Here is a 26,072-nt window from a genome sequence, read left to right on the forward strand (position 1 = left end):
TTTCATGACCATCTTCAACTAACTCGCCGAGTTGTTCGATCAACTCGTCGAGTTCACAACTTCCTTCATCTGAATCGCCGAGTTGTTCATCCAACTCGTCGAGTTCAATGCACATCTTCAAATGACTCGCCGAGTCGGCTTTGCGACTCGCCGAGTCCCTTCAACCATTTTAACATGCAGACATCCTTAAGCCATGGCAAGGCCCCAACTCGCAGATCCAACTTCCTTAGGCCTACATATCACGTAAAGTTGCAAACTTTACGTGTATGCATGGCTTTATAAGCTCCAAATGCCAACATCAAGCTCTTAATGGGTGTTCATGGACTAAGGGGACCTTAAACTCGACTAAGGATGGGACTTTATGTTTGAATAATACAAAGAGGGTCCAGATCTGAAGTTACAACTTCAGATCTAGCCCATATATTGCCATATCAACATGATCCCCTTTTCTAAAACCCTAGAACTCATACAAAGGTGAGGTCTAACCGAAATAACTGAGGGGAAATGGTTAATTACCTTCCCAAGAGATGTCCACAAAAGAAGAAGTCGGATCTCTTCCCAACTCCTTGCCTAAACCACTTGATTCACCACACTTTTCACCAAAATCTTCTCTCAAGCTTCACTCACAAAGGGCACACACACACACGAGTTAGAGGAGCAAAGGAGGCTGTAAGGGAACTGAAAGAGGCTTGAGCTTCTTTAAATAGGGGTGCAAACCCCGGGAATTAGGGTTTCACTTTCCAGCTCCTACTCGCCGAGTCCAAAAAAAAGGACTCGCCGAGTAGGCCACTCAACTCGTGATCCATCCCGCTGCTACTCGACGAGTAGGGCAACCAACTCGTCGAGTAGGGCCAAAATCCAAAAACATTTATTTAAATTATTACCTGAGATTCGGGGCGTTACAGTAATCTTTTGCTTTTTGAAAGAGCACATGAAGAACAAGTAATAGGTTTTGGTAAAATTGAACTAGTAAATACTATCAAAAGCTATGTGTCCTATTCTAATATGCCAAAGTTCATAAGAAGCTTTGTTGCATTTATTTCTTAAAGTAGCTAAAAAAACTCTTATGTCCTCTCTCAAGCACATACAATCCTTCATCAACACTGCCCTTTGCTAGAACTGTTGGAATAGTGTCTAAGGCTGCAACTATATTAGGCAAGTATTTGACCCGGTTGTGCATGGTCCTTTTGGGTTGCCTTCACCATAGCAACTTGATAGGATGATTTATTAAGAGAGAGTAAATATTATTAGTATATTATGAGAATAATATATTTTTATTTGATTAATATAAGTCATAAGAATTAATTAGAATTAATTTGGTGACTTAAAGAGATTAATTAAACAAGAGGGTATAAACTGTCAATTGTTTGATAGTTAAACTTTAGACTGTAAATCCATAAGGATATGCATTGGACGAATTCTAAGAGTTATAGGATAGCTAAATTCGTCCATATGAGTTATCTAGGAGTGGATTTGGATAGCCTTAAGAGAAGATTATCCAATAGGGTTTAATCTGTAACCCTTAAGGAGTCTACAAGTATAAATAGACCCTATGGCATAGGATTTTCGGAACTGAACCTAAAGAAGGGAACCTCTGGCTGAAATTCCTCCCCTCTCCTCTCTCCCAAATCATCCTTCTTGCTTTGGTGTTTGTAAGCCATTAGAGGAGTGACATTTGTGACTCTAGAAGCTCCAAGACAACAAGGTCAACAAGGAATTAAAAGGTATGATTCTAGATCTGTTTCAATGTTGTTATTTAGCCTAAATAGTTATTAGAAGTCTTGGATTCATAGCATGTTTATTTAGAAAGCCTAGATCCAAGCATTAGGGTTTTGCATGCGTACATAGGAAAGTTCTTATGGCTAAAACCCATCAGTGGTATCAGAGCCTAGCTTGGTTTTCTGTAAATTGTTGCTTGATTAACTGAAACAAACCTGCAAAATTCGAATTTTTGGTTTCTGAGTCTCTGACTCGGCGAGTTCCAAAGTGGACTCGGTGAGTCCCTTTGTGCACTCGGCGAGTCCAAGCGTCAGGAATGGCCAGATTCGGGATTTCTTTGTAATTATCTTATCTAAACTTACCATAAACTAATTAGATCAATATTAATTCGTTTTTCTGATAAATATAACTATTATCTTGATCTAATTAAAGGTAATTATCAACTAATAAAATATTTAATTTTCTTATATGATAATTAATTAATTATTTTGATTATTTTGGTAATTATCTTAAAAGAAATCTTGAATAAAATCAAATATAGATAATTAGGAAATTAATTGTTAATTGAAATTATTTGTTATTTGATCCTCCATGTTTTAAATGTTTAAAACTTGTCCTCAAGTTTTGAAATTTATATTTGTGATTAAAAGTTTTAATTTAGACAACTTAAATTTCAAAACCTAGATTTTAAAATGTTTAAAATACAACCCTATACTAATATAATATTACAAGTATAATATATATATATATATATATATATATATATATATATATATATATGTATGTATGTATAACTAAAATGCTAGTCTTACCGTTAGTAGGCCTCATTCACGAAGTCGATCTATAAGGTGGGTATAAGGTTGCGGCCTATAAAATGGCGCTTAATGGGTGTACACTCACACCCACCGCTTGCTTGATTGGTGGAGGGTCGTTAGCCGAACGGGTAGGATAGGGCAACCTCATCCTCTCATTAAAAGTATAATAAGTAATACAAAGTAACTACATATTTTTAAATTCCCAATCTTAGTTACTTTAGGAAAAGTGAATTGATGCAATCCCATGAAATTACACTTTGCACCCTTGCTAAGAAGTTAGTGGAGTGTGTGTGGTTTACCGGCACACTAATTGGTTCTAAGCAAAGGTGGCAAAGGGTGATTCATTGTTTATCATAGTTCGATGGAGCGTGTGTGGTTTACCGGCACATCGAATAGGTGATTGTTACAATGAAGGCACCATGTGATTCTGCATGGTATTCACACCCGCTTTGTGATCCTTGGTATCCCAGTCACAAACAAGAGGGGCATATCGAGATTTAAACATGCCATTGAATAGTTTCAATGAATTTCATCTGAACCTAGGAATTCTCAATACACTTAGGACTAATAGTTTTAGGTTTTGTGATGGAGAATTAGTGAATCGTCATTCACTTACCTTCAATTTATTTGCATGTTAGATTACGGCATCCCTTTTCTAGTATGTAAATGTTATTGTTGGATCCTAGCCCTAATTTTTCTTATTGGGTGATAATTAGGGATTTATATTCTAATCTATCTTTGTCCTTTCTATTTGTAGATGTCGAACGCAAACAACGTTGCTGCTAGTTCTTTCACGTTGATGAGCCTTTGCCAAAAGGTCACCTTCGATGGAACGAACTTTAGCGAATGGATAAGATACATTCGCACCATTGCTCGCTATGAGGATAAGGAGTATGTCCTCGATGAGAAGCTCGAGAAAATCAACCCTGAAATCGCTACTCCCGCCGAAATCACCGCTTTCGAAACTCACGAGCGTGATGCAACGAAAGTGCATTGCATCATGATCGCGACTATGAACTCCGAATTCCAAAAGTCCTACGAGGACATGTACCCGTACGAGATGCATCAAGACTTATTGGAGAGATACCATCAGAACGCGAGACAAGAGCGTTATGAGATTTTCACCAACATGATTTCCGCTAAGATGGGTCATGGAGAATCTCTTACCGTGCACTTGCAAAAGATGCAAAGGTATGTCGACCGCCTTCGCAAGTTAAATGTTGACTTTGGAGAAGACTTGGCGATCGACATGGTGCTTCACTCTTTGCCTTCGATGTACAATCAATTTAGGATGACCTACCACATGAACAAAGAGGAGGTTACCCTAAGCAAACTCCAAGGTCTCTTGAGGGTCGCTGAGAGCAACTTCAAAGACAAGTCTGTTGCACCAACTCCCAATCCACCCGTTGCTCCTGTCTTGGCTATTGGTCAAGGAAAGGGAAAGAAGAGGAAGGCTTCGTCTAAGAACTATCGCAAGGTGAAAGCCCGAGATGGTTCCTCTTCTAGTGGGACCAAAGTTGATCCCGCTAAGCCCTGCCCTAACCCGAAGGAGGCAGAGTGCCACCACTGCCACAAGATAGGACATTGGAAGAGAAGCTGCCCAGAGTACCTACAAGCCATCAGGGAAGGAAAGATCAAGTCATCTTTCGCAGGTATATAAACAATTAAATCTAACGATTCTAATCATGCTATTTCTTGGGTTCTTGACACCGGTTGTGGTTATCACATTTGTTCTAATGTGCAGGGACTAAGAAGAAGTAGGGATGTGGAGCAAGGAAGAATAAATCTAATCATGGGGAACAGAAGATCGTCGCCTGTGACCAAGATTGGAGTGTATTCTTTAGTGCTTAGGAATAATTTATGTTTAGATTTGAACAATTGTTGCTATTCGCCAGAAATGGCTAGAAACATCATTTCATTTCATGGTTTGTATAGACAAGGTTTTAGATTTTCTTTTAATAATGAGAATGGTTCTATTTTAGCTTATCTAAATGGTGTCTTTTACTTTGAAGCTATACCATGTAATGGAATTTATGAAACTGTTATGATTGTTGATAACTTAGGAAATGATGTTTTGAATATAGATTCTTCCACTAGTATGGATAAAGCATCCTTGTGGCACTGTCGTCTTGGACATGTCAATAAGAAACGCATAGCCCAACTCCAAAAGGATGGAGTGTTGGAGTCATTCGACCTTAGGGAAGATGACACATGCAAATCTTGTTTGCTTGGAAAGATGACTAAGTCACCCTTCGCTGGTACTTGCGAAAGGGGTGAGGTTCTATTGGACCTAATACATACCGATGTATGTGGACCGTTTAGATCAACCACGAAGGATGGAAACCGCTTCTATGTGACTTTTATCGATGATTATAGTAGATATGGGTATATCTATTTGATCAAGCAAAAGTCAGAAACCTTTGAAAAGTTCAAAGAGTTCAAGAATGAAGTGGAGAATCAATTGGGCAGGAAGATCAAGATGCTTCGATCCGATCGAGGAGGAGAGTACCTAAGTCTTGAATTCCACGATTATCTCAAGGAGTGTGGAATAGTTTCACAATTGACGCCTCCTAGGACACCGCAGTTGAATGGTGTGGCAGAAAGGCGTAATCGAACCTTATTGGATATGGTTTGCTCTATGATGAGTCGTGCTTCACTATCAATCTCTTTTTGGGGGTATGCCTTAGAGACTGCCGCCCATATCCTTAACCGAGTCCCTACTAAGAAGGTTGCCAAAACACCTCACGAGATGTGGACAGGGAAAGCTCCCTCGTTGGCACATATCAAGGTTTGGGGTTGTGAAGCTTTCGTAAGACGAGACACTCACGACAAGCTCGAACCTCGAAGTGAGCGATGTATTTTCATCGGCTACCTGCAGACATCCTTTGGATATCTCTTCTATAGACCGAAGGACAATGTAGTCTTTGTTGCGAGGAGCGGAGTTTTCCGAGAGCGAGAACTTATAGGCCAAGGAGACAGTGGGAGGCAAATCGATCTTGAAGAGATTCAAGAACCGATAGATGAAGGAACCTCTACCGCTGGCACTCAACCCGAGGAGGAAACTCCGGTTGAACCGATTGACATATCGTTACCTCTTAGACGTTCCGAAAGAGTTAGGTTTCAGCCCCAGTTATATGGTTTTCATATTACTACCGAAGGGGACACGTATATTAGTGATAGTACACTAGTAAACCTTGATGAACCTAATAGCTATAAGGAAGCCATGGCAGGCCCGGAGTCTGCAAAATGGAAAGAGGCAATGGATAGCGAGATCCAATCCATGTATGATAACCAAGTATGGAATTTGGTTGATAATGTATCCGGACGTAAGACTGTAGGATGCAAATGGATCTTCAAGAAGAAGACCGACATAGATGGAAAGGTACACACATATAAGGCGCGATTGGTTGCGAAGGGCTTTACTCAAACTCCCGGAGTTGACTATGATGAGACCTTCTCACCAGTTGCGAAGATTAAATCTATTAGAGTGATGCTAGCTATTGCCGCATTTCATGATTATGAGATTTGGCAAATGGATGTCAAGACTGCTTTCCTTAACGGAAAGTTGGCTGAGGATGTTTACATGGCTCAGCCAGAGGGGTTTGTGGATCCGAAGCATCCGAATAGAGTGTGTAAGCTTGAGAAGTCCATTTATGGACTTAAGCAAGCATCTCGCAGATGGAATCTTTGCTTCGATGAGAAAGTCAAAGAGTTTGGATTTGTACGAAGCGAAGATGAATCATGTGTATATGTCAAAACCAGTGGGAGTGTAGTAAGCTTTCTCGTTCTATATGTCGATGACATATTACTCATAGGAAACGACATCCCAACTCTGCAGGAGGTTAAGTCCTGGCTCGGGAAGTGTTTCGCTATGAAGGACCTCGGAGAGGCTTCTTACATTTTGGGAATAAGGATAGTAAGAGAGAGAAGTAAGAGACTAATAGGAATTAGTCAGAACACTTACTTAGAGAAGGTACTAAAACATTTTAGTATGGAGAACTCGAAGAAGGGAGAATTACCGATACAAAGTAATGCCAAGTTGAGTAAGACTCAAAGTCCGAGTACCGAAGCTGAAATAGCAGAGATGAGCCGAGTACCATACGCTTCCGCATTTGGCTCAATCATGTACGCTATGACTTGTACTCGCCCTGATGTAGCCTTTGCTTTGAGCATGGTTAGCAGATATCAAGGGAATCCTGGCAGAGCACATTGGGTTGCGGTGAAGAATATTCTTAAGTACCTTCGGAGGACGAAGGAATGGTTCTTAGTCCTCAGAGGGAGTGATGACTTAAAGGTGCGAGGGTATAGTGACGCTAGTTTTCAGACCGACAGGGACAACTACCGTTCACATTCGAGCTGGGTCTTTACCCTAAATGGTGGAGCGGTGACATGGAAGAGTTCCAAGCAGGAAACTGTAGCTGATTCAACGTGCGAATCAGAGTACATTGCAGCGAGCGAAGCGTCAAAGGAGGCAATATGTCTAAAGAACTTCATCGGTGATCTTGGAGTTGTACCTGCCATAAAGGAGCCCATGGAGATTTTCTGTGATAATGAAGGAGCGGTTGCCTTGACCAAGGAACCGAGGGATCATGGTAGATCAAGACATATCGACAGGAAATACCACTTCATTAGACATCGTGTAGAAGAAGGACAACTCGTAGTAAAGAGGATATCATCAGAAGATAACCCAGCAGATCCGCTTACGAAGGGACTGAGTAGGGTTAAGCACTTGCAACATGCTAGGAGCATTGGGCTGAAGGATGATATTATAATAGATTAGATAGTATTAGAGACGTGTAATAGGTAAATGTAATTAACATTTGGTGATTAAATAAAGGAGTTTTATTTATGAGTAATGTTACTATCATATGTTAATTGTTTAACTATTGTTTCACTTTGCATGTTTTGACTTCCAGAATAATTGAGTTTATTAGGAATAATCGAATTGTTCAAATTGTCCACAATCGTTCATATGTTGGAAGTAGATATGAATGAAGATTGTCATGAATTGGTGTGTAGATTGTCTAAATGGTGTTAGACATAGCAAAGGATTGCTACAACGTTCATGAGTGCTTATGAACTGGTTTTGAGCATTGGAACAAACTCGCGCTTACTGGAATCACCTTATGGAATAAGATATAAATTGGTGATCGCAAGACGATAATATCATATAGTCTTAAAACCTAGATATATGGTTTGTTATTTGTTAATTGATTGTACATTGATGATGCGAAAACGCATCAGTAACTCGGTGTTATAAAATGCATTGTTGTGTATAGTTGGTTAATGAATAAGTAAATGCATATAAGTCGAAGTTTATCTGTAACTTTTATCTAAAAAGGTAAAAGTGATATCTCAGCCGTTCGATGATTTGATTTGACTTATGTGCCGGGCCCGGTCAGAACTGAGTTGATGTGTTCGATTAAGTTCTATGTCGAATAAATCAGAGATCGAGAAACCTAAATGCTTGACTAACCATTCCATAGGATTGTCAGCATGATATCTAACAGAGGATTGTAAGATCCCTTATCTAAAGGACAAGATTGATTAGATCAGAGTTTGACAGCGTCTTTGAGAGCTACGATTGCAAACCGAATTGTACTTGTGCATATAGTTACTAGACTTATCCAAGTGGGAGACTGTTGGAATAGTGTCTAAGGCTGCAACTATATTAGGCAAGTATTTGACCCGGTTGTGCATGGTCCTTTTGGGTTGCCTTCAGCATAGCAACTTGATAGGATGATTTATTAAGAGAGAGTAAATATTATTAGTATATTATGAGAATAATATAATGAATAATATATTGTTATTTGATTAATATAAGTCATAAGAATTAATTAGAATTAATTTGGTGACTTAAAGAGATTAATTAAACAAGAGGGTATAAACTGTCAATTGTTTGATAGTTAAACTTTAGACTGTAAATCCATAAGGATATGCATTGGACGAATTCTAAGAGTTATAGGATAGCTAAATTCGTCCATATGAGTTATCTAGGAGTGGATTTGGATAGCCTTAAGAGAAGATTATCCAATAGGGTTTAATCTGTAACCCTTAAGGAGTCTACAAGTATAAATAGACCCTATGGCATAGGATTTTCGGAACTGAACCTAAAGAAGGGAACCTCTGGCTGAAATTCCTCCCCTCTCCTCTCTCCCAAATCATCCTTCTTGCTTTGGTGTTTGTAAGCCATTAGAGGAGTGACATTTGTGACTCTAGAAGCTCCAAGACAACAAGGTCAAAAAGGAATTAAAAGGTATGATTCTAGATCTGTTTCAATGTTGTTATTTAGCCTAAATAGTTATTAGAAGTCTTGGATTCATAGCATGTTTATTTAGAAAGCCTAGATCCAAGCATTAGGGTTTTGCATGCGCACATAGGAAAGTTCTTATGGCTAAAACCCATCAAGAACTTCTTTGGTTTCCCGATTCTGGATGACAAAAAACTTGTTATAAAATAGAACATCAACTGGTAAATCATTTGTCATTTTGTTGATAGAAAGCAAATTTTTGGTAAGATATGGAACAACAAGAACGTCAAAAAAGTCTAACGTCTTTAGTGATAGAAGAATTTCCAATATGAGAGATGTGTGAGTAATTACCATTACCAATTACCACTTGTTCCTTGCCTGAATAGGAAGATGAAGAATGAAGATTTGTAGTAGAGTTGGTCATATGTAAAGAAGCACCAGAATCGGAAAACCAGTCCGGAGTGTTAACATTGCATTGATCTTGAAAAGCTTGGGCAAGGTTAACATCAACAGGAGAACCGTGAGTAGCATAAGTAGCGATATCAGGACAGGAATTGGCATAGTGGCCATTCTTGCAACAAAGTTGACAATGTGTGGAGCGTCTACCTCGACCACGACCACTTGAGGACCCCCCTCCCCCCTTGAGTTACTGGTCTGTCCTTTAGAATAAAGATTAGGAGTGTGAGTAGATTAAGTATTAAAGGCAACTGGAGGGGGAGATTTGTTCATGGAGGCAAGAAAGAGCTCATGACTCTCTACTTGGCACAACAGATCACTGAAGCAGGGGCGAGGACGTACAACTCTTTGAGCTGTTGAAAACGTCTCAAAAGAAGACTCAAGCCCACATAAGAACCAATGGGTCTTATCCATCTCACTAACGGGATGGCCAATAGCGCTTAGTTGATCACAGGTTGCCTTAAACTTGCGACCATACTCAACAATAGTGTAGGAACCCTTCTTTAATTAACGCAGAAGATCCTAAAGGGTTTGCATCCGTTCTTAGGAGTCATGACAATATTCAAGATAGATCCATACCTCTCGTGCAGTTTTAGAGACCAATAGTCTCGGTCGTGGCTTCTTCTGATAGAGAGGATTGTAGAATAAGAAAGGCTTTTTGGTCAGCCTCTTTCTAAGGAAGAAATTCAGGATTGGGGGCAGATTTTCCCTCAACTTCAATTGTCGTTGGAAGAGCAATTAAGGTTCCATCGACATGATCAACAAGTTGTTGGAAAGACAAAAGTGGAAGGACTTGATTTCACCAAAGCATGTAATTGGTAGAATTGAGCTTCACCGTGAGTAGATGAAGAATAGTAGGGAGAGAAAAAGGTGTTTCTGATGAGCTGTAGGCCATAGAAAAGAAAAGGGAATTTTAGGGTTGGGATGGTTTATAAGGGTGATATAAGAGTTATTGATTTTCCCTTAAAATTATAGGTTGTATATTGATGGTATATATAGTACACAAATACATCAAATCGTAACTAACTAGCCATACAAATAAAGATTTAAAACTTAAATCAAATCTAATCTAATTGTATTGAATTATCTCTAATAACATGATACAACATCAAATAATGTTGAAGAGCATCAAAATGAACCATGAACGACCATTTTGTAATTATGTCAACTCTTGTCCAAGAAGTTTCAAAATCATATGGCAATCTTTAAATTGTCTTAAACACCAACATGATATCGTAATTATATGTTACAATTTTATAACAGAATAACAAACTTAATAACGAGATCCTTATTCACTATTAGAAATCTGACCTTCAGCTACGAAATCAGCGACGGATTCTATTCGTAGCTAATCAGTGACAGTTTAGCGAGGGATTAGTAACGGAAAGCACAAATATTTCAACCAAAATAATTATAAAATTTTAGAGAGGTATTAACGAGGGATCAACGACGGATTGGTAAGAATTTATCGACAAAAAAAATGTTCCCTCGCTAATCTGTCGCAAATTAAAACCTTTTAGCGATGTAACTGCGACCGAAAATCACATGTCTTTTTCCCCTTGGCCCTCGCCAATCGCTTGCAAAAAAATTGATATCTCCTTTTTTTTATTCCCCGCTTTTCCTTCTTTTTCCGTTCCCTCGTTTTATTTTCATTCCCCTTTTTTGGGAAAACCTAAGAAAAGCCCTATAAATTATACCTCAATGCTTAAAAAAAACCCTATAAATTGTTTTCATGATTTGTGACCGGTTAGACTTAAACAACCGGTAAAATGGCTGATGTGGCTTGTATTAGATGACATGGCATTAAATAAATGAGATGACGTGGTTTTAATTCCATCCAGGTTAAATTGGGCACATCTCATATCTCGTTCTTCTACTTCTTCTTTTGAGTTTAGCCTCGTTGACATGCCGTTTACCGTCCGATTTGTCGTCGTTCGCTTGTAGTTTTCACTCGTTGTCCTTCTCGGTCTTGTTGACATTGGATCTTCTGCACTTCTCGCTGCTTCAGGCCTCGCTGTAGTTGTGTAGGCAGGCAACTTCTAAGGCACATTCTTACACGTTAGTTTCACATGTTGTTAGACAAATTGTATCTTATTAGTTATAAATCATATCAATAATCGTTTGTTTGTTCATCAACAGGGGATTGGAATTTTGATTATTTCAGTTTTCTATTTTCGTTTGGATAGTACATAATCCATCATGTACTTCCTTAATTCCCCTATATCTTTCAATTCACAAACTTGATTCTCTACTTATGATTTTTTTTTGAACCAGAAGGGTAAGCTAAACACTAATAATGGAGAAGCTTTAATTTTCTGTTGTAATAATGGCAAATTGCCTGGTGATCTTTCCCTTTTGCAAAGCTTACTTGTCTTTTGAAGCCCAATTGTAATAAATTAGGATTTTGCTAGTGCAGAGTCTAGATTCGAAATCACTAAATTAATGCCCCATTTATTTGCAAATAAGTTGAAGGGTGGCATTTAAAATATTCAGAACATAATACTTTAGTTCTTATTTTTCTTAGAGACGCAAGAAGTAAGTGATTAAATTTAAACCAACAGTCACAACTTAATAAATGTAATACTTTTAAATTTTGTGCAGCTAATTTGGAAGATCTATTTCATATGGTTGATTGCGGGATAGCAACTAATGTGCCTATTATCCATACAAAGCTCAAACCAAGAAAACCATCTGAAAGGATTATTAAGATCAAGCTCCGAAATCCAATTTTTGATAAGGATAAAAGTGGATTTACACAGGACAAACCTGTCATTAATTTAGAACAGTATATTTATGAACTGGAATGGGACAAAACTCTAGCCGTTTGTGATGTTTTTTTGATACTTGGAACTTAGTATTCCTAGCCTTTTGTAATGTATGTCCCCTTTTAACATGTTTATATTCCTGCTATATTGTTAATGGAGTGGTATAACTGTTCCATATATTGCATTGTGTATTCTTGTCCTATTTTTTGTTTATCAAACCAAAGGCAAAATAGTCAAATGCATGTAATCTAGTATTCCCATTTTTTGTTTTGCATCGTGTATTCTGACCATGCTAGAGACCCAAACCAAGGGCAAAATAGTCATCTCTTTTCTGTTTTTATTTTACACATCAGGGGCAATATGGGAATTTTTCCTGCTTTCATTTTTCTTTTCTGTAAACCGATTCTGTTTGCAGTTGGGCAAAATCCTCAAATTCTACTCAACTTTTTGTTTATGGGTAGCATCATATCGGAGTTGTACATACCAAAAAGGATAAAAACCCCATTCCATACATGTGGTGACAAAAGAAAGTGACAATTACACTTAAAAATCAATTTAATTTGCATCAGACCTCATACCAATTTGTTTTAAAATGCATGTAGTGTAATTTTTCATCTTTTAAGTTAATTGTTTTTAATTCATTAATTGATGCATCAGTTCATCTTTCCAGACCTATAATGACAACAAAGTGAGTGACAACTATACCCTTGAAAAATCCATAAACAAGCCCAGTCAGATGTTTGAAGTATTATCATTATATATGGGTTCTAGACTTCATGGTTTCTGCTCCTTTGTTTTTGGTAGTTGCTGCTGCTTTGTCTCTTTTTGGTTGATTTTCCCCCAATTGAAGACACCTGTCCTTTCAATGTGGAAGAGATTATTATATTTATATAAAATGTCGGTAGAATAGTTAAGAGTATTATTTTATAAAAGTGTCGGTAAGATATTTTTATAAAATAATACTCTTAACTATTCTACCGACATTTTATATAAATATAATAATCTCTTCCACATTGAAAGGACAGGTGTCTTCAATTATGGATTTTTTCGTCATTGCTTACGTCATTCCTCCCGCCTCCAAAAAAGCATATATATATATATATATATATATATATATATATATATATATATATATATATATATATATATATATATATATATATATATATATATATATATATATATATATATATATATTTAAAGTGTCGGTAGAATAGTTAAGAGTATTATTTTATAAAAGTGTCGGTAGGATATTTGTATGTAAAGTGTCGGTAAGTGTCGATTGTATTATTCGTGATGTAACATAAAGTGTGTAACCCTCAATAGTCTAGGGGGCTATAATGTAAATATGTATGTTATATTGCAATCGAACGATTGCAACAATAATTGTAACCGACTCTCTTGAGCCTATAAATAGGGCCTTTGCCCAAATGAAATAGACAAGCTAAGTTTGAGTGTTTAAGACTTGAGTTGATCTCAACTGTCTTCTCTGTTGAAATAGTTGTTCTATTTCTGAATAGCAGAGTTCTATCCAAACTATCCATATAATCATCTAATCATTCAACACAATCCATCATCAATATAATCCAACGTATCATTCAGGTATAATCTCCTCTTAATCTTTATTAATTCCGTCATGTTGTTAATTATGTTATCAGAGCAATTAATCCGTCATCATGTTATGTTAAATTTGACCCCCCCCCCCCCCCCCCCCCCTTTTTTTTTCATGCCCCGTTTTATTTTGGGAAAATGACTTAAAAAGGTAATGAAGTTTAAAAGATATACAAAAAATACCATTGTTTTATTTTTAGTACTCAAAATATCATTAAAGTATATTTTTTATACACAAAATACCAATGAAGTACATATGTGTTCAAATAAAACCTTGTTGGTAACCTACAATAGCCGGTAAAATGGTATTTTGTGTACAAAAAAAAACAATGGTCTTTTTTGTACATTTTTGAAACTTCGTTACCTTTTTAAGTCATTTTCCCTTCTTTGAATGTAATGGAAATTTAGCTACTTTTTATAAAGAACCCTCCATTTCACTTCGGTCACTACTGTTCTTCATCGCCACCCTCCACCGCCATGGCAAAACCCTTTTTCTTATTCTTCCTCCTAATCATTTGCCTACTTTCATCAACACCGGAATCTCGTCGGCCACCTCCGTTTCTCGGCAAATCCCCACGGCTTCTCAAAACCCAAAACATTCTTGTTCAGCCGAAGTACACTTACGAGACACGATACTTTGATCAGACTCTTGATCATTTCAGCTTCAATGATCTTCCCAAGTTCCAACAACATTATCTCATCAACTCCAATCACTGGGTGGGCGCAGGCCCTAATCGTTTGGGCCCAATCTTCATTTATTGCGGCAACGAAGGCGACATCGAATGGTTCGCTGCCGACTTCGTTTGGGAACTCACCCCTCGTTTTGGTGCCATGGTCATCTTCCCCGAAGTAAAAGCCCTAATCACTCTACTCTACATTAATTTCTTCACTTGCAGACCTTTAATAATACAATTTTATCAAAAGCTGCGTGATTTGATCTAGCATCGATATTATGGTGAATCGATGCCATATGGAAGCCAGAAAGAGGCATACAAGAACGCTTCTACTTTAGCCTATCTAACAGCCGAACAAGCACTTGCTGATTACGCTCTTCTCATCACCAATTTGAAGAGAAATTTGTCAGCCGAAGCGTCACCTGTAATCTTGTTCGGCGGATCATACGGTGGAAGTAAGATCTTTTCCAACAATTTCAACAAAAATTAAACAATCTCATCAAACAAGCACTTGCTGATTACGCTCTTCTCATCCCATTTATCTGAAGTACCTGGTTACCACAATGTTTTAGGTGAACACATGTGTATTTTGTTGGTATTCTGTGTACAAATAGTAACATTAATGGTATTTTTTGTACTAAAAAAACAACAATGATATTTTTTGAACATTTGAAAACCGGATAACCTACAATAGCCGGTAAAATGGTATCTTGTGTACAAAAAAAAAACAACAATGGTCTTTTTTGTACACTTTTGAAACTTCGTTACTTTTTAAGTCATTTTCCCTTTTATTTTCATTCTCTAGTTTCTTCCCAAAGCTATAAGCCATTTCCTCCCAAAACCCTAATCGAACCTCTGTCGATTCAAATCCCTCGTCCGCCTGAAAATCACTTCGGCCACCGTCCACCTGCATCGCCCATCCATGAAGTATGCTTGAAGAGTATTGGAAAACCTCATAAATCACATCCTCGTTGGCATTCATCTTGGTCCGTCGGCCTAGCTTTTTGACTCTCCGTTTCCTTGCAACGCCATTTGATCTGTCGGTTCATCCTCTCTTATAAAGTAGAGCAAATCTAAATTAGTCTTCATCGACTTCCAATTATGTTTTCTAGTAGCATGTAAGTTCCATATCCATGTAACTCTCTTACTTCTATTACATTTTTAGCTCAAATCACAACTCTTTTTCTAAGCTCTACCTTCCTTAAGTTCTTAATTTTGGTTTTCGTAGGGTTTTCTCGTTGTTTATATACATTTGGTTTTTGTTATTACAGTTTAAAACCCTTGGTATCTGGATGTTTTTTATGATGTTTTACCTTTAGTCAATGAGATATTTCATATTAATTATCATCTTAAGTCTAATTTCTACTACCTGATGATCGTAATATTATGGATTACATAAATTAGCGTATGAGTTATTTTCTAGATTTAAACTGATTCAAATTTGGTATAGGGTGTATGCCTTTGACAAAGGGCTCAATTTCAAAAAGACATCAATCACGATTTCCAGAATATTTGGATCGATTATCGGTATTTTTTTAATACTCTTGTATTCTTTATTCCTATCTTCTTTATAGGATTCATGTTTGACTTTTAGGTCCAGGATATAGCTATTGAGTTAAAGCTTTGTTCATGTTGTGTGATATTTAAAGAGTTAATATCTGATCGTCCATAGAGAGCAGTTATCATTTAAGTATCTCAATATTTGAATGATGTGACCAGTAGAAATCTTGTTCCTTGGTTCAGGATCCAATTATAAGTATAATTGTGGAGTCAAGAACTCATGCGGTTGACAATGGGTCGGAGGAAATACATTCAAGGACAGGTATCAAATTGGTTATGCATTTTAAGCAACTTTGTTAGATTAAGCTATATATTGATATTCCAAAGATTCATAGTTTATGCATGTTTGGTAATTTCTTATGGATTTCATCTTAGTCTTACCCAAACTAGTTTTCTAAAAGATGTCGTGTCTTTAGTTTGTTACTTCTTACAAACTGCATCATTATGCCTAATTCAGGTCTTCTTTATTTCCATGCTTTATGACACTTCAAACTATGATTCCCACATCAAGGTACACATATCTTTCTCTCAATGAAAGTAAATTTAGTTTCTCTGAATCATAATTGTAATTAATTGATGACATCCTCTCTTTAGCCTAATCATGGATCCTAGAACTGACATATACGAACCATCATATGGGACAATATTTGGTTGTCACAATGTAAACATTAATCTAAATTACATGCTTAAAAGTATGTTTTTTGCTTCAGAGATCAGGCCATTTAAACAAGGAAGATATCAAGAAGATAATCATAAGGTTGGTAACTTGATATCATGTTCATTTTCCAATATTACCCTTCCATGTTAAAGGTGTTTTTTTTTTTTTTTTTTTTTTTTTTTTTTTTTTTTTTAGTTTATGTTCTAAAGGGGTAGCCATCCTGCTTTAGCATTTGTTAATGTGATGCAAAGAACCCCAGAGATCATTTTCTAGATTCTTATGTTTGTTGGTTCTTTAAGATCATAGTAAGTATAAAGTTTACTTTTTATTTTAATTGTAATTTCTTTAAGCACTTTAAAATGTCAATTCTTTTATTCTTGCAGATAGGACTTCTGTCTTCAGAAGGTAGTGATTTAAAACATTGATGGTGATTGGTTTCCTTGGTATGAAATATGAATCACTCATAATAATGTGTATGGTCATATAACATCATTATTATATAATCACCCTACTTTACAGGGGTATTTAATGTCTTGTTTAGTGATTTAAAACATTGATGGTGATTGGTTTCCTTGGTATGAAATATGAATCACTCATAATAATGTGTATGGTCATATAACATCATTATTATATAATCACCCTACTTTACAGGGGTATTTAATGTCTTGTTTAGTGATTTAAAACATTGATGGTGATTGGTTTCCTTGGTATGAAATATGAATCACTCATAATAATGTGTATGGTCATATAACATCATTATTATATAATCACCCTACTTTACAGGGGTATTTAATGTCTTGTTTAGTGATTTAAAACATTGATGGTGATTGGTTTCCTTGGTATGAAATATGAATCACTCATAATAATGTGTATGGTCATATAACATCATTATTATATAATCACCCTATTTTACAGGGGTATTTAATGTCTTGTTTTTTTGATCCGTGATTTTGTTCTGTTTTGGATTTGGTCCCTAGCCATCATGCCGCCCAAAATCAATGTTTTTGTAAAATAACCATTTTGCTCTTCAGGCAACTGTTTTTGTATGTCGTAGATGTTCTTGTGATTCTGTTTCCTTTTTTGGGGGGAGTAAATGATTAAAAACTATTAAAAGAGGGGCAAAATAGTTATTTTACATGGGTCTAGATTGCATGAGGGGTAGGGACCAAATCCAAAATGCAAAAAAACATGTGGATTAAAAAAGCAAGAAAGTTTGTATTTGGACCATATACAGGACAAAGACAAAGGGCATAGCACAGGGCCTAAATTTGTAAAATTTAGCCTTTTTATCTTGAAAGTTGAAACTAAGGTAAAAGGTTGACCATATTTTATGTTATGTTGATGTATGTAGTTTGGTGGGTTTCAACAAGGAGTACTGAAAATGGCAATGGAGCCTTCCATATTGGGGAGTGCTTTTACAGAAGGTGGCCCAGATAGAAAAATTAAGCTTGATCGTAAGGTACCTGATTTATAGTTATTTATTTAATTATTTAAATCTATTTTTTATCTGAATTCTGAATATAATATGCTTGGAATTTGATAATTATATATCGAAGGATATTTGCAAGCTATGTTGGATACATTGTATAAACACGAATATCTCAGAGTCAGAGTCATTGATGAGCAGGTATCAGTAATTTTATATCATCATATATCATATCATATGTGATATGTTAATTTAATTATATATATATATATATATATATATATATATATATATATATATATATATATATATATATATATATATATAAATTGTCTATTGTTAGGTACAGTATATTTTGCTTCCTTTTTTACAAATCTTCCCCTTCTATTATGCTGTTGTTGTCTTTCTTTCTTTAAAAATTGTCTATTATTTGCTACACTATATTTGCTTCCTTTTTGATTTGTTTTTATTTCTTCATCCGCTCATTGACGCATCATCATCATCGTAGATTATACGTGTCTTTTTCCCTTCCCTGCCCTTCACTTTCCACGTGGTACTCTCTTCTTTCTTCTTCGCTGAAACTCCGCCGCTTTTGCTTTTCGTTGTTCGTTCTTTTCTTCCCCAGGTAATTTCTCTCCGTTAGGCTTCTATATTTTCTTTATGCTATTCTGTTTTTTTTACATTATCGTTTCTGTTTCATGCACCTGAGTTTTTCTTTCTATTTGGAGTCCACTCTAATTGTTCAATAGCTTTCAAACAAACAAGAGTCAGTTTTTCTTGTGATTTCTTTGATTAAAATCATGTTTGCCTTCATGTTCATCGTTTTCAGTTGAAGATTAGGTTTTTCTGATTGGCTTCTGATAAAACTCAACGATGGACCGGTGACTCCTTTGATCGATAGAAAGAGTACAGGTATGATTCGATTTCAATTCCAATTACCTTCAGCTGTAACGATTAAGGTATCGTCCCTGGGTTTTTGTTTTGTTTTTTTTTTTTTTTTTTTCACTTTTCTATTGTGTAATTTCATTCCATTTTATCTTGTAACATTTCTTTCTCCTTTTACTTTGATTTTGTTTATGTGAATTGAATTTCTAAGTCTTTAGCTAATAATCGATTAGAGTTGTTAATTTTTGGTTACTGATCATTTTTAATCACTAGCTAATTAGTAATATTTGATGTTTTTGCTGTGAATTTCTACTTATTACTTTTACTTCTTTGTGAATTGTGAGTGGCAAGTAATATTGAATACTGATACTCTAAAACTCTATGGAATTGCATAAAAAGACCGATTTGTTGGCATGAATTCCTGATGATTTAATCATTCTTTTTCAGAACATCAAGGAGCAAAATGATGAATGATGAAGCAACAGTGCTTTTACCCATTAACACCCCTATTTTCCGACATTACCCCTCTATTGGCCACTCAAATTACATGTTATTTAACATTATTTTTTACGAATTGTCACTAATGAAATTATTTTATCGTCGTTTTAGTTATGTATGTCAGCATGTTCTTGCAAAAGTGGAACCACAAGATATTGAAGAAGTCAAGGTCAGACCTCATAAAGAGATCTTAATACACAGTTTTTTTTTTCTTACACTTGGATATAACTGCAGTCTGCTAAACGCCATCTTTTCCATGATAAGACACTCCCATCTTTCTTCTAGGATTTTTTCTTGTGCCTACTGTAAGAGATAAATTAACCATTTAATTTTCATGATTTTTTTATCTTGACAAAAATATTTATTAATCACAGAAATATAAACCAAGTGTATGTGTACATGTTTGTGTTTTGTTTTGGTTTTTGATGTTGCAAATGTGATTCTTATGCAGGTTCTTACAAACTCTCATTCACTGTGTGTTGCATAACAAGCTTCATATTTATACAAGTTTTATTTGATAAAAATAAATATGTTACTAGAATTGCAACTAATATCATCAAAATTGGGAAAGATGGCTCGAAAAAGATAATTTTCTTTAAGGTGTCTCTCCTATTTTGTGGACGAATACGGGTATTAATATTATATTAGTATTACTATTGGACCATAAGGATCAAGATAGGAACAAACATAGTTGGTAAGGTAACAATCCTAACTATTCGTTTCCTAATGTATAGATAATTCTATTTTTTTTTTCTTTTTTAAGGTTTTTCTTTTTATAAGTACAAAGAAAGTTTTAAGAATACATCATGATTTCATAATTGCATCACCTGTTTGTGTCATTATAAACACAGTCTTGCACCATTTTATCATGTATATGTTGGTTTTAAGAGAAATTGATGGAATGGTTGTTAAATTATAATGCTTTCTTCCCATGTTTGTTTCTTTTTATGTTATTTTTGTTGTATGTGCTAAATTATAAATAAACTAAGTAATTGGGACTTATATTACTGAAAAACAAGACTTGATCATTTAGGTAAAATTATATTCAAACATTTTTTATTAAATTTCTTAGGTTGTAGGCGAGAAGAAAGCTCATAATAACATAAATGATGAGGTAGAACCAATTGATCACTATGTCCATAACTGTTGGAAGAACTTGAGCATACTGAGGTTTGTTTTTATTTTCCATTGTAATGACTAATATAGGTGTAAGCTATTAGACTCCAATTTCAAATGTATATTGCGCTAAATGCTATTTTTCATGATTAAATTGTTGATTTTGTACTTCAGTTTTGGTGGGTTTCATGTTTCTGAGTGATTTTTTTAGTGATACTCATGTAAAATAATGAAGTTTTTGCTATTTTTAAAGCCTGTGTAATAAGAAATGACCAGGCTTATGATTTCGATGATGAAAATCATGTTTTCCTTCATGTTCATCATTTTTCAGTTGAAGATTAGGTTTTTCTTATTGGCTTCTGATAAAACTTAAGGATAGACCGGTGACCGGCCTCTTTTCATTTGGGTCAATTAGTCCTTAGAGTTTTTGTAACTATAACAAGGGTATTTTTGTAATTTTGTTCTTTTGGTGTTTGTAGATAATTTCTTTTAATGAAGAACAACAGCATCAATCCCAACACAACTTAAATGAATTTCTTTTTTGCTTTAATTTCAGTATGGCTGCTCATTCATGGGTTGAAGAGAGGGATTTCTCAAATGATGATGAAAAAGATGCAGAACATTTTGCAGCTGCTAATGGTGAGGAAGATATATATGGTCAGTGAGCTTTTGTTTGATGTTTCATCTCTATAATAATCAGATCTTTTTTGTGTTTTTGAATGATATTATTAATAATCTATGCAGCAATTTTGTTTGGTATTTGTTTTTACGACTTATTCATTCAGTTTTTCTCATCAGTTGACGTTAATCTCCTTAAAAATCAGATTTTTTTTTTTTTTTTTTTTTTGTGTTTTTTTATGAGATTGTTTGATGCTTCCTCTTTTGAATCACGTTGGACTCTGATCCAAAAATTCGATATATTTTGTGTTTTCTAATGATATTATTCATAGTTTATGCATGATTTTTGGATATTTTTTGAAGAGTTTTTGAGAATTTTCGTGAATTGTCACGGAATGGAATCTCAATACTTGAGATTGAAACGATATTTTTGCAAGAAGTTTTAGATCCTAACAATTAGGCGGCAGTAGGGGTGAGCAAAAGGACCGAACCGGCCGGAACCGGACCTGACCCGGGAACCGACTTCGGCCGAAATTAAGAACCGAACCGGCCCGGCGGTTCTACCGGTTTCCGGTTCCTACCGGTTCTTGTCGTGTCTTCAAATGTTGGAACCGGTCCTTGAAAAATAGCATCATACGGTTCCGGTTTTTGCCGGTTCTACCGGTTCCGGTTATATCGGTTCCTGTTCCTACCGGTTCCCGGTTCCTAAAATCCACAAAAATAACGTCTCAGTCCCGACATGACCGGTTCCATCGGGTTCCAGTTCCGGTGCCAGTTCCGGTTCCGGTTGGTTTCCCGGTCCATATGCTCATCCCTAGGCAGCAGAATTCTCATATTGCCCTTTTCATAAATTTAATATTATTAGATGTGTTGTTGTGATGGGAGTAATAAACAAAAATAACAACAAATCTACAAAAAAGTACATTCCGACCCATGCAAAGCATGGGTCTCTACACTAGTTATAAAATATTTTTAGAAATTTTTGATCATCTTATTTTCTTAATGTAATTTAGTTTGTCGGTTGCAAAATTCACATTTTTATTTGTAAAGTTATAAAAATATCATAATTAATTTACACACACTAAACTTCGGTTGCAAAATTCATATTTTGATCAATAAAGTTATAATAGTTGCATAATTAATTCCCACATACTAAACTTCGGTATCTATTCTTTTATATATTTACTAGTTGTGAGACACATGTATTATATGGATTAACTTAAAAAAAAGTTATATATAAAAGTTTAAATATTAAAGAATTTTAAATTTATAAGAAAACAAGAAAAAAATGAATTATTAAAATTGAAATGTTTTTTTATTTTATTTTAAATTTAAATAAATAATTTAAATAAATAACAAAAGAAATTAATAAGCTTTAGGGGGTGTTTGGGATATCTTTTATACCTTAAAAGTCCTTTCGGTAAAAGTACTTTTGGTAAAAGGACTTTCTCAAAAAGTAGGCTTTTAAAAGTGTTTGGTATGCAAAAGCAAAAAGTCTCAAAAAGATACAAATGCGTGTCTTTTGTCTAGCCTTCATTTCCTTCTAGGCTAAAAGTTAAAATGAAAAGGACTTTTCAATTTGCCAAATGACTTTTAGGGTTTTTTAACTTTTTGAAAAAGATAAAGTCAAAAAGTTGTTTAAAAAGATATCCCAAACACCCTCTTAATTTGGGAATTTTGAAATTAGAATGTTAGTCCATTAATGAAATTGATATCTATTTATTAATACGTTTATTGTAATTATTACATTAAAATACTATATGAAATTTAATAAAAAAAAAAAAAAAAAAACCCATAAAATGACATGTGAAAAAAAATTAATTCAAAATAACCAAAAATTGATATTTGGCAAATTGAATGAGAATATAACATGTGACAAAAAAACCTTCATTTATTATAATAGATGTTTTAAATGAATGTCATTGCAGAGACGATTACTGACTTCGTTCGATTAACAACGCATTCATGAGATGATGGAGGCAGAAAATGACCTAATTTCGGAGACAATGTCTTTTAATACGGGGTAAACCTTATAAGCCATATAACAAATCACATTCCCCTATCACAACACCATCATCATTGACCATCAAACACAACCTCTCAACACCATTAACTAACCATTACAACCACCGTGAAAATCCCACAACCAGACCACTGATAGCTTCATTTTATTTACTTCTTTTTATAGTTTTTTTTAGCACATTCCATTCGCATTTTAGTTAATTTTCATGCATATTTTCTTTTTTGTTATTTTTATGACCATTTCGGGTACTTTCTAGTTTCCTGAGCATTATTGCAGATTTTAAGGAAACTAAAAGAGCGGGAGTGTGCGGGATCTTTTGGAAGGCGATTGGACTTGAAGAGCAATGGGGATTTCGTGCTTGGTAGTTGTGGAGGTGATTCATGGAGTGGGCTTGTCAATTACTTGGAGGTGTGGAAGTGTTGAGCTTTAAATTTGAAAGGGCAAGAGAGAATTCTTGGGTGTGCAAGATCGATATTTAGGAGTTTGCGGAAGTTTTGAGTGATGTGGAAAGACAAATTGGGCTTTAATTGAAGAAATATTGAAGAAAAATGGGCTAGGAGCTGATTGGATTCGAACTGGGCCAATGGATTAGCTGTGGGGGCCCAAGACTTGAAGAAGCCCAAAAATCCCGTCGAAGCCCGCGGCTCGCGTAAGATTACCCGCGGCCCGCGTGTATTCCTGACAAGGGCAATTTCGGGATTTTACTTAGAGCTCTATATTGGGAAGGTTGGTGTGCCTCTTCAGCCTTATCTTGGAGGTCCGATTTTGATACTTTCTCTCTGGAGTTTGGAGCACTTTTGGAGGCCAAGAACACTTGAAGAATATCTTCTTTTCATCTCTTGATTATTGTCAAATGTTTAGTACAATCTTAACTAACTTTTTTTCTTTGAGTTTAGTCATGCTTGACTAAACTAATCTTGGTTGACTTTTTGTTGAATCCTTTGAACTTTTGTTGGTTGTTGAAGAATCCATGAACTTGTTCTTAAATCTTTATGGAAATGTTTTGTGTTTTATCATAATATCACTACTAGTATGTTTTTATTCATGAGTTTAAATGTGTTTGTGGTGATTAGTTGGCTAATTTCTTGATTAAGTAAATGATCCTCAAATTAGCAAGCAAAAAATGATTTTTGTGTTGTTTTTGCTTCACACAATCATAAAAGCATTTCCTCCAACATGGTGGTGAAAGCATTTGACCCCTCTTCGATTTGATGACTTTTTGGTTCTTAATGCTAGTTGACTTTCACTAATTACATGCTATTTGGAATTAGTGACTTTGACTAAGGAAATTGTTATAAGCTTCTCTAGCCATTTCAACAATTAAGAAAAGTCTAGGTAATCTCAAGCTCCTTGGATTAGTATAGCCAAATTAAGGATTTAAATCAAAGTATTGCACCATTGGATTTTAATGATATATTCATCAAAAGTCAAAGTGAGGAAACTTTAAGTCAACCATCTCTCCCTTATTGATTTGTATGTATAGCCACTTCAGTCGTGTTCGTCGTTTCTGATTTTACATCAAACTCTTATTTTTGTTGAAATTGTATATTTAAATCATAGTTAATTCTAGTTTGTTTCAATTATTTCAAAACACCAAACCCCCCCCCCCCCCCCCCCCCATTTTATTTTTATTGTTATTTTACAAGTAGTTTTACAAAGAGATTTTTCAGAGTTATAAATTGAACCAATCTCCGTGGATTCGACCCCTTTACCACTATACACTATTTTAGTGTGTAATATTTAGGGTTATTATTTTTGTTGGCCTCGACAACCACCAACCACCATCATCACACAATCTATACATGTTTTTCAAATTCAAAAGAGAAAAGCTCTAATTTCTTTTTTTTTTTGCTACCGATAAACACACAGAAAGGGATCAAGCTACTACAACTGTTTCACGAAGGATAAAGGGATCGTTTTGGGTATGATCGATCGATAAGCAATATCAAAGGCTAGGATCTCGATTTTGAAAACTTATTGTTTACTTTTAATCATATGACCTTGGAAATTCCGTAGAGATAAGATGGATTCCTTAAGCACTACAAATACGATTTCTTTTGGACCTAATGCGGAAAAACTGAATATATGAGTGTTCTTTTTAACTTAATGCGGAAAGAACAATGTAGTGATTGTTTGTCCCCCCCCCCCCCCCCAACGTTAAGTCCGTAAGTGTAAAGTGGTTGAACAAATAATGAGGTATGTCTAAATAAAATGTTCTATACATAAGGTATGTTTCTTTTCTAGACTTAAGAAGCTATCTGGATAAGACTAAATGACCATTTTACCATTGCATTACAAAAAATAATTTTGATAAGATATAACCAATTAAAGCATGAGATGAGTTTAGAGGAAAAAAAAGAAAGACAAATCGGTAAAAAGTTAGCTAGTTTTCTTGCTTAACCCATAGTCTTTCTATCTATTAAAAAGGAAAAAAAAAAAAAAAAAAAAAACCTTTATGCAGAAAGCTAGAAAAGAGGCTTTTATGAAAGATGAATCAACCTCAATAAAGTGTGGTAATCACCATGAAAAAACGGAAGCAAATATTTCTCAATCAAGACTTGTCAAGTTGTCATAATGCATTAAGGACCTTCTCTTCCTCCTCATCTCGAACACCATCAATTAAAAATGTGCGCAAATTGGCAATTAAAAGCCTGCCATTTTTTTAGGGATTTTGACAACCTTATTAAAGCAACCAAAGCCTTTTTCTTCAAAGATCGAACCCTAATCCTTCTCTTATCTTCCTCAAATTTCACCGAATCATATCTTACCGCTTCAACATAATCAAATTATAAATCCTTGTTCTTTTAGGTCAAAATTCAAATTCATCCAGATTTTAACAAAATCAAGAATGGATCACGTGACATTGTAAATAAGGAATGAATAGTTAAACTCTAGAAAAGCTCAGCATGAATCGCAAAATCCCTGAATCCTCAAGAATTCTTACAGTCAAGGATGAGGTTTTAATGAGTAGATATCTCCAGAGATTTTCACACCGAAC

The 26,072-nt window shown here is 35.2% G+C and overlaps 1 protein-coding gene and 1 long non-coding RNA gene across 21 annotated transcripts; both read left to right on the forward strand.

Annotated features, from left to right (window-relative positions):
* Positions 1–11,009: 11,009 nt before the first annotated feature.
* Positions 11,010–12,182, forward strand: LOC111895504 (uncharacterized). The gene is made up of 2 exons (XR_002851585.3): positions 11,010–11,298; positions 11,842–12,182. It is a non-coding gene; the product is annotated as an uncharacterized LOC111895504 (long non-coding RNA).
* Positions 12,183–13,338: 1,156 nt separating this feature from the next.
* LOC111895507 (uncharacterized) lies at positions 13,339–24,115 on the forward strand. Of its 20 annotated transcripts, none has more exons than XR_008226462.1 (16): positions 13,410–13,607; positions 15,741–15,817; positions 16,034–16,112; positions 16,308–16,361; positions 16,561–16,607; positions 16,704–16,813; positions 16,892–16,951; positions 17,860–17,967; positions 18,065–18,135; positions 18,443–18,559; positions 18,764–18,846; positions 19,267–19,486; positions 20,390–20,487; positions 20,990–21,072; positions 22,980–23,074; positions 23,331–24,115. XR_008226462.1 is itself a non-coding variant. In XM_052767457.1 (8 exons), the coding sequence occupies exons 5-8, from the start codon at positions 19,283–19,285 to the stop codon at positions 23,018–23,020; spliced, it is 444 nt and encodes a 147-aa protein (XP_052623417.1). In that variant the 5' UTR covers positions 17,860–17,967; positions 18,065–18,135; positions 18,443–18,559; positions 18,764–18,846; positions 19,267–19,282; the 3' UTR covers positions 23,021–24,115. The 20 variants fall into 20 exon arrangements, 3 of the variants coding, with proteins under 3 accessions (XP_052623417.1, XP_042754188.1, XP_042754187.1); XR_008226458.1 differs by having other exon boundaries at positions 13,418–13,607; positions 20,990–21,090; XR_008226460.1 differs by having other exon boundaries at positions 13,418–13,607; positions 20,990–21,090; positions 23,351–24,115.
* The last annotated feature ends 1,957 nt before the right edge of the window (positions 24,116–26,072 follow it).

The sequence above is a fragment of the Lactuca sativa genome, chromosome 9 (assembly GCF_002870075.4).
Source record: "Lactuca sativa cultivar Salinas chromosome 9, Lsat_Salinas_v11, whole genome shotgun sequence".
NCBI classification, from domain to species: domain Eukaryota; kingdom Viridiplantae; phylum Streptophyta; class Magnoliopsida; order Asterales; family Asteraceae; genus Lactuca; species Lactuca sativa.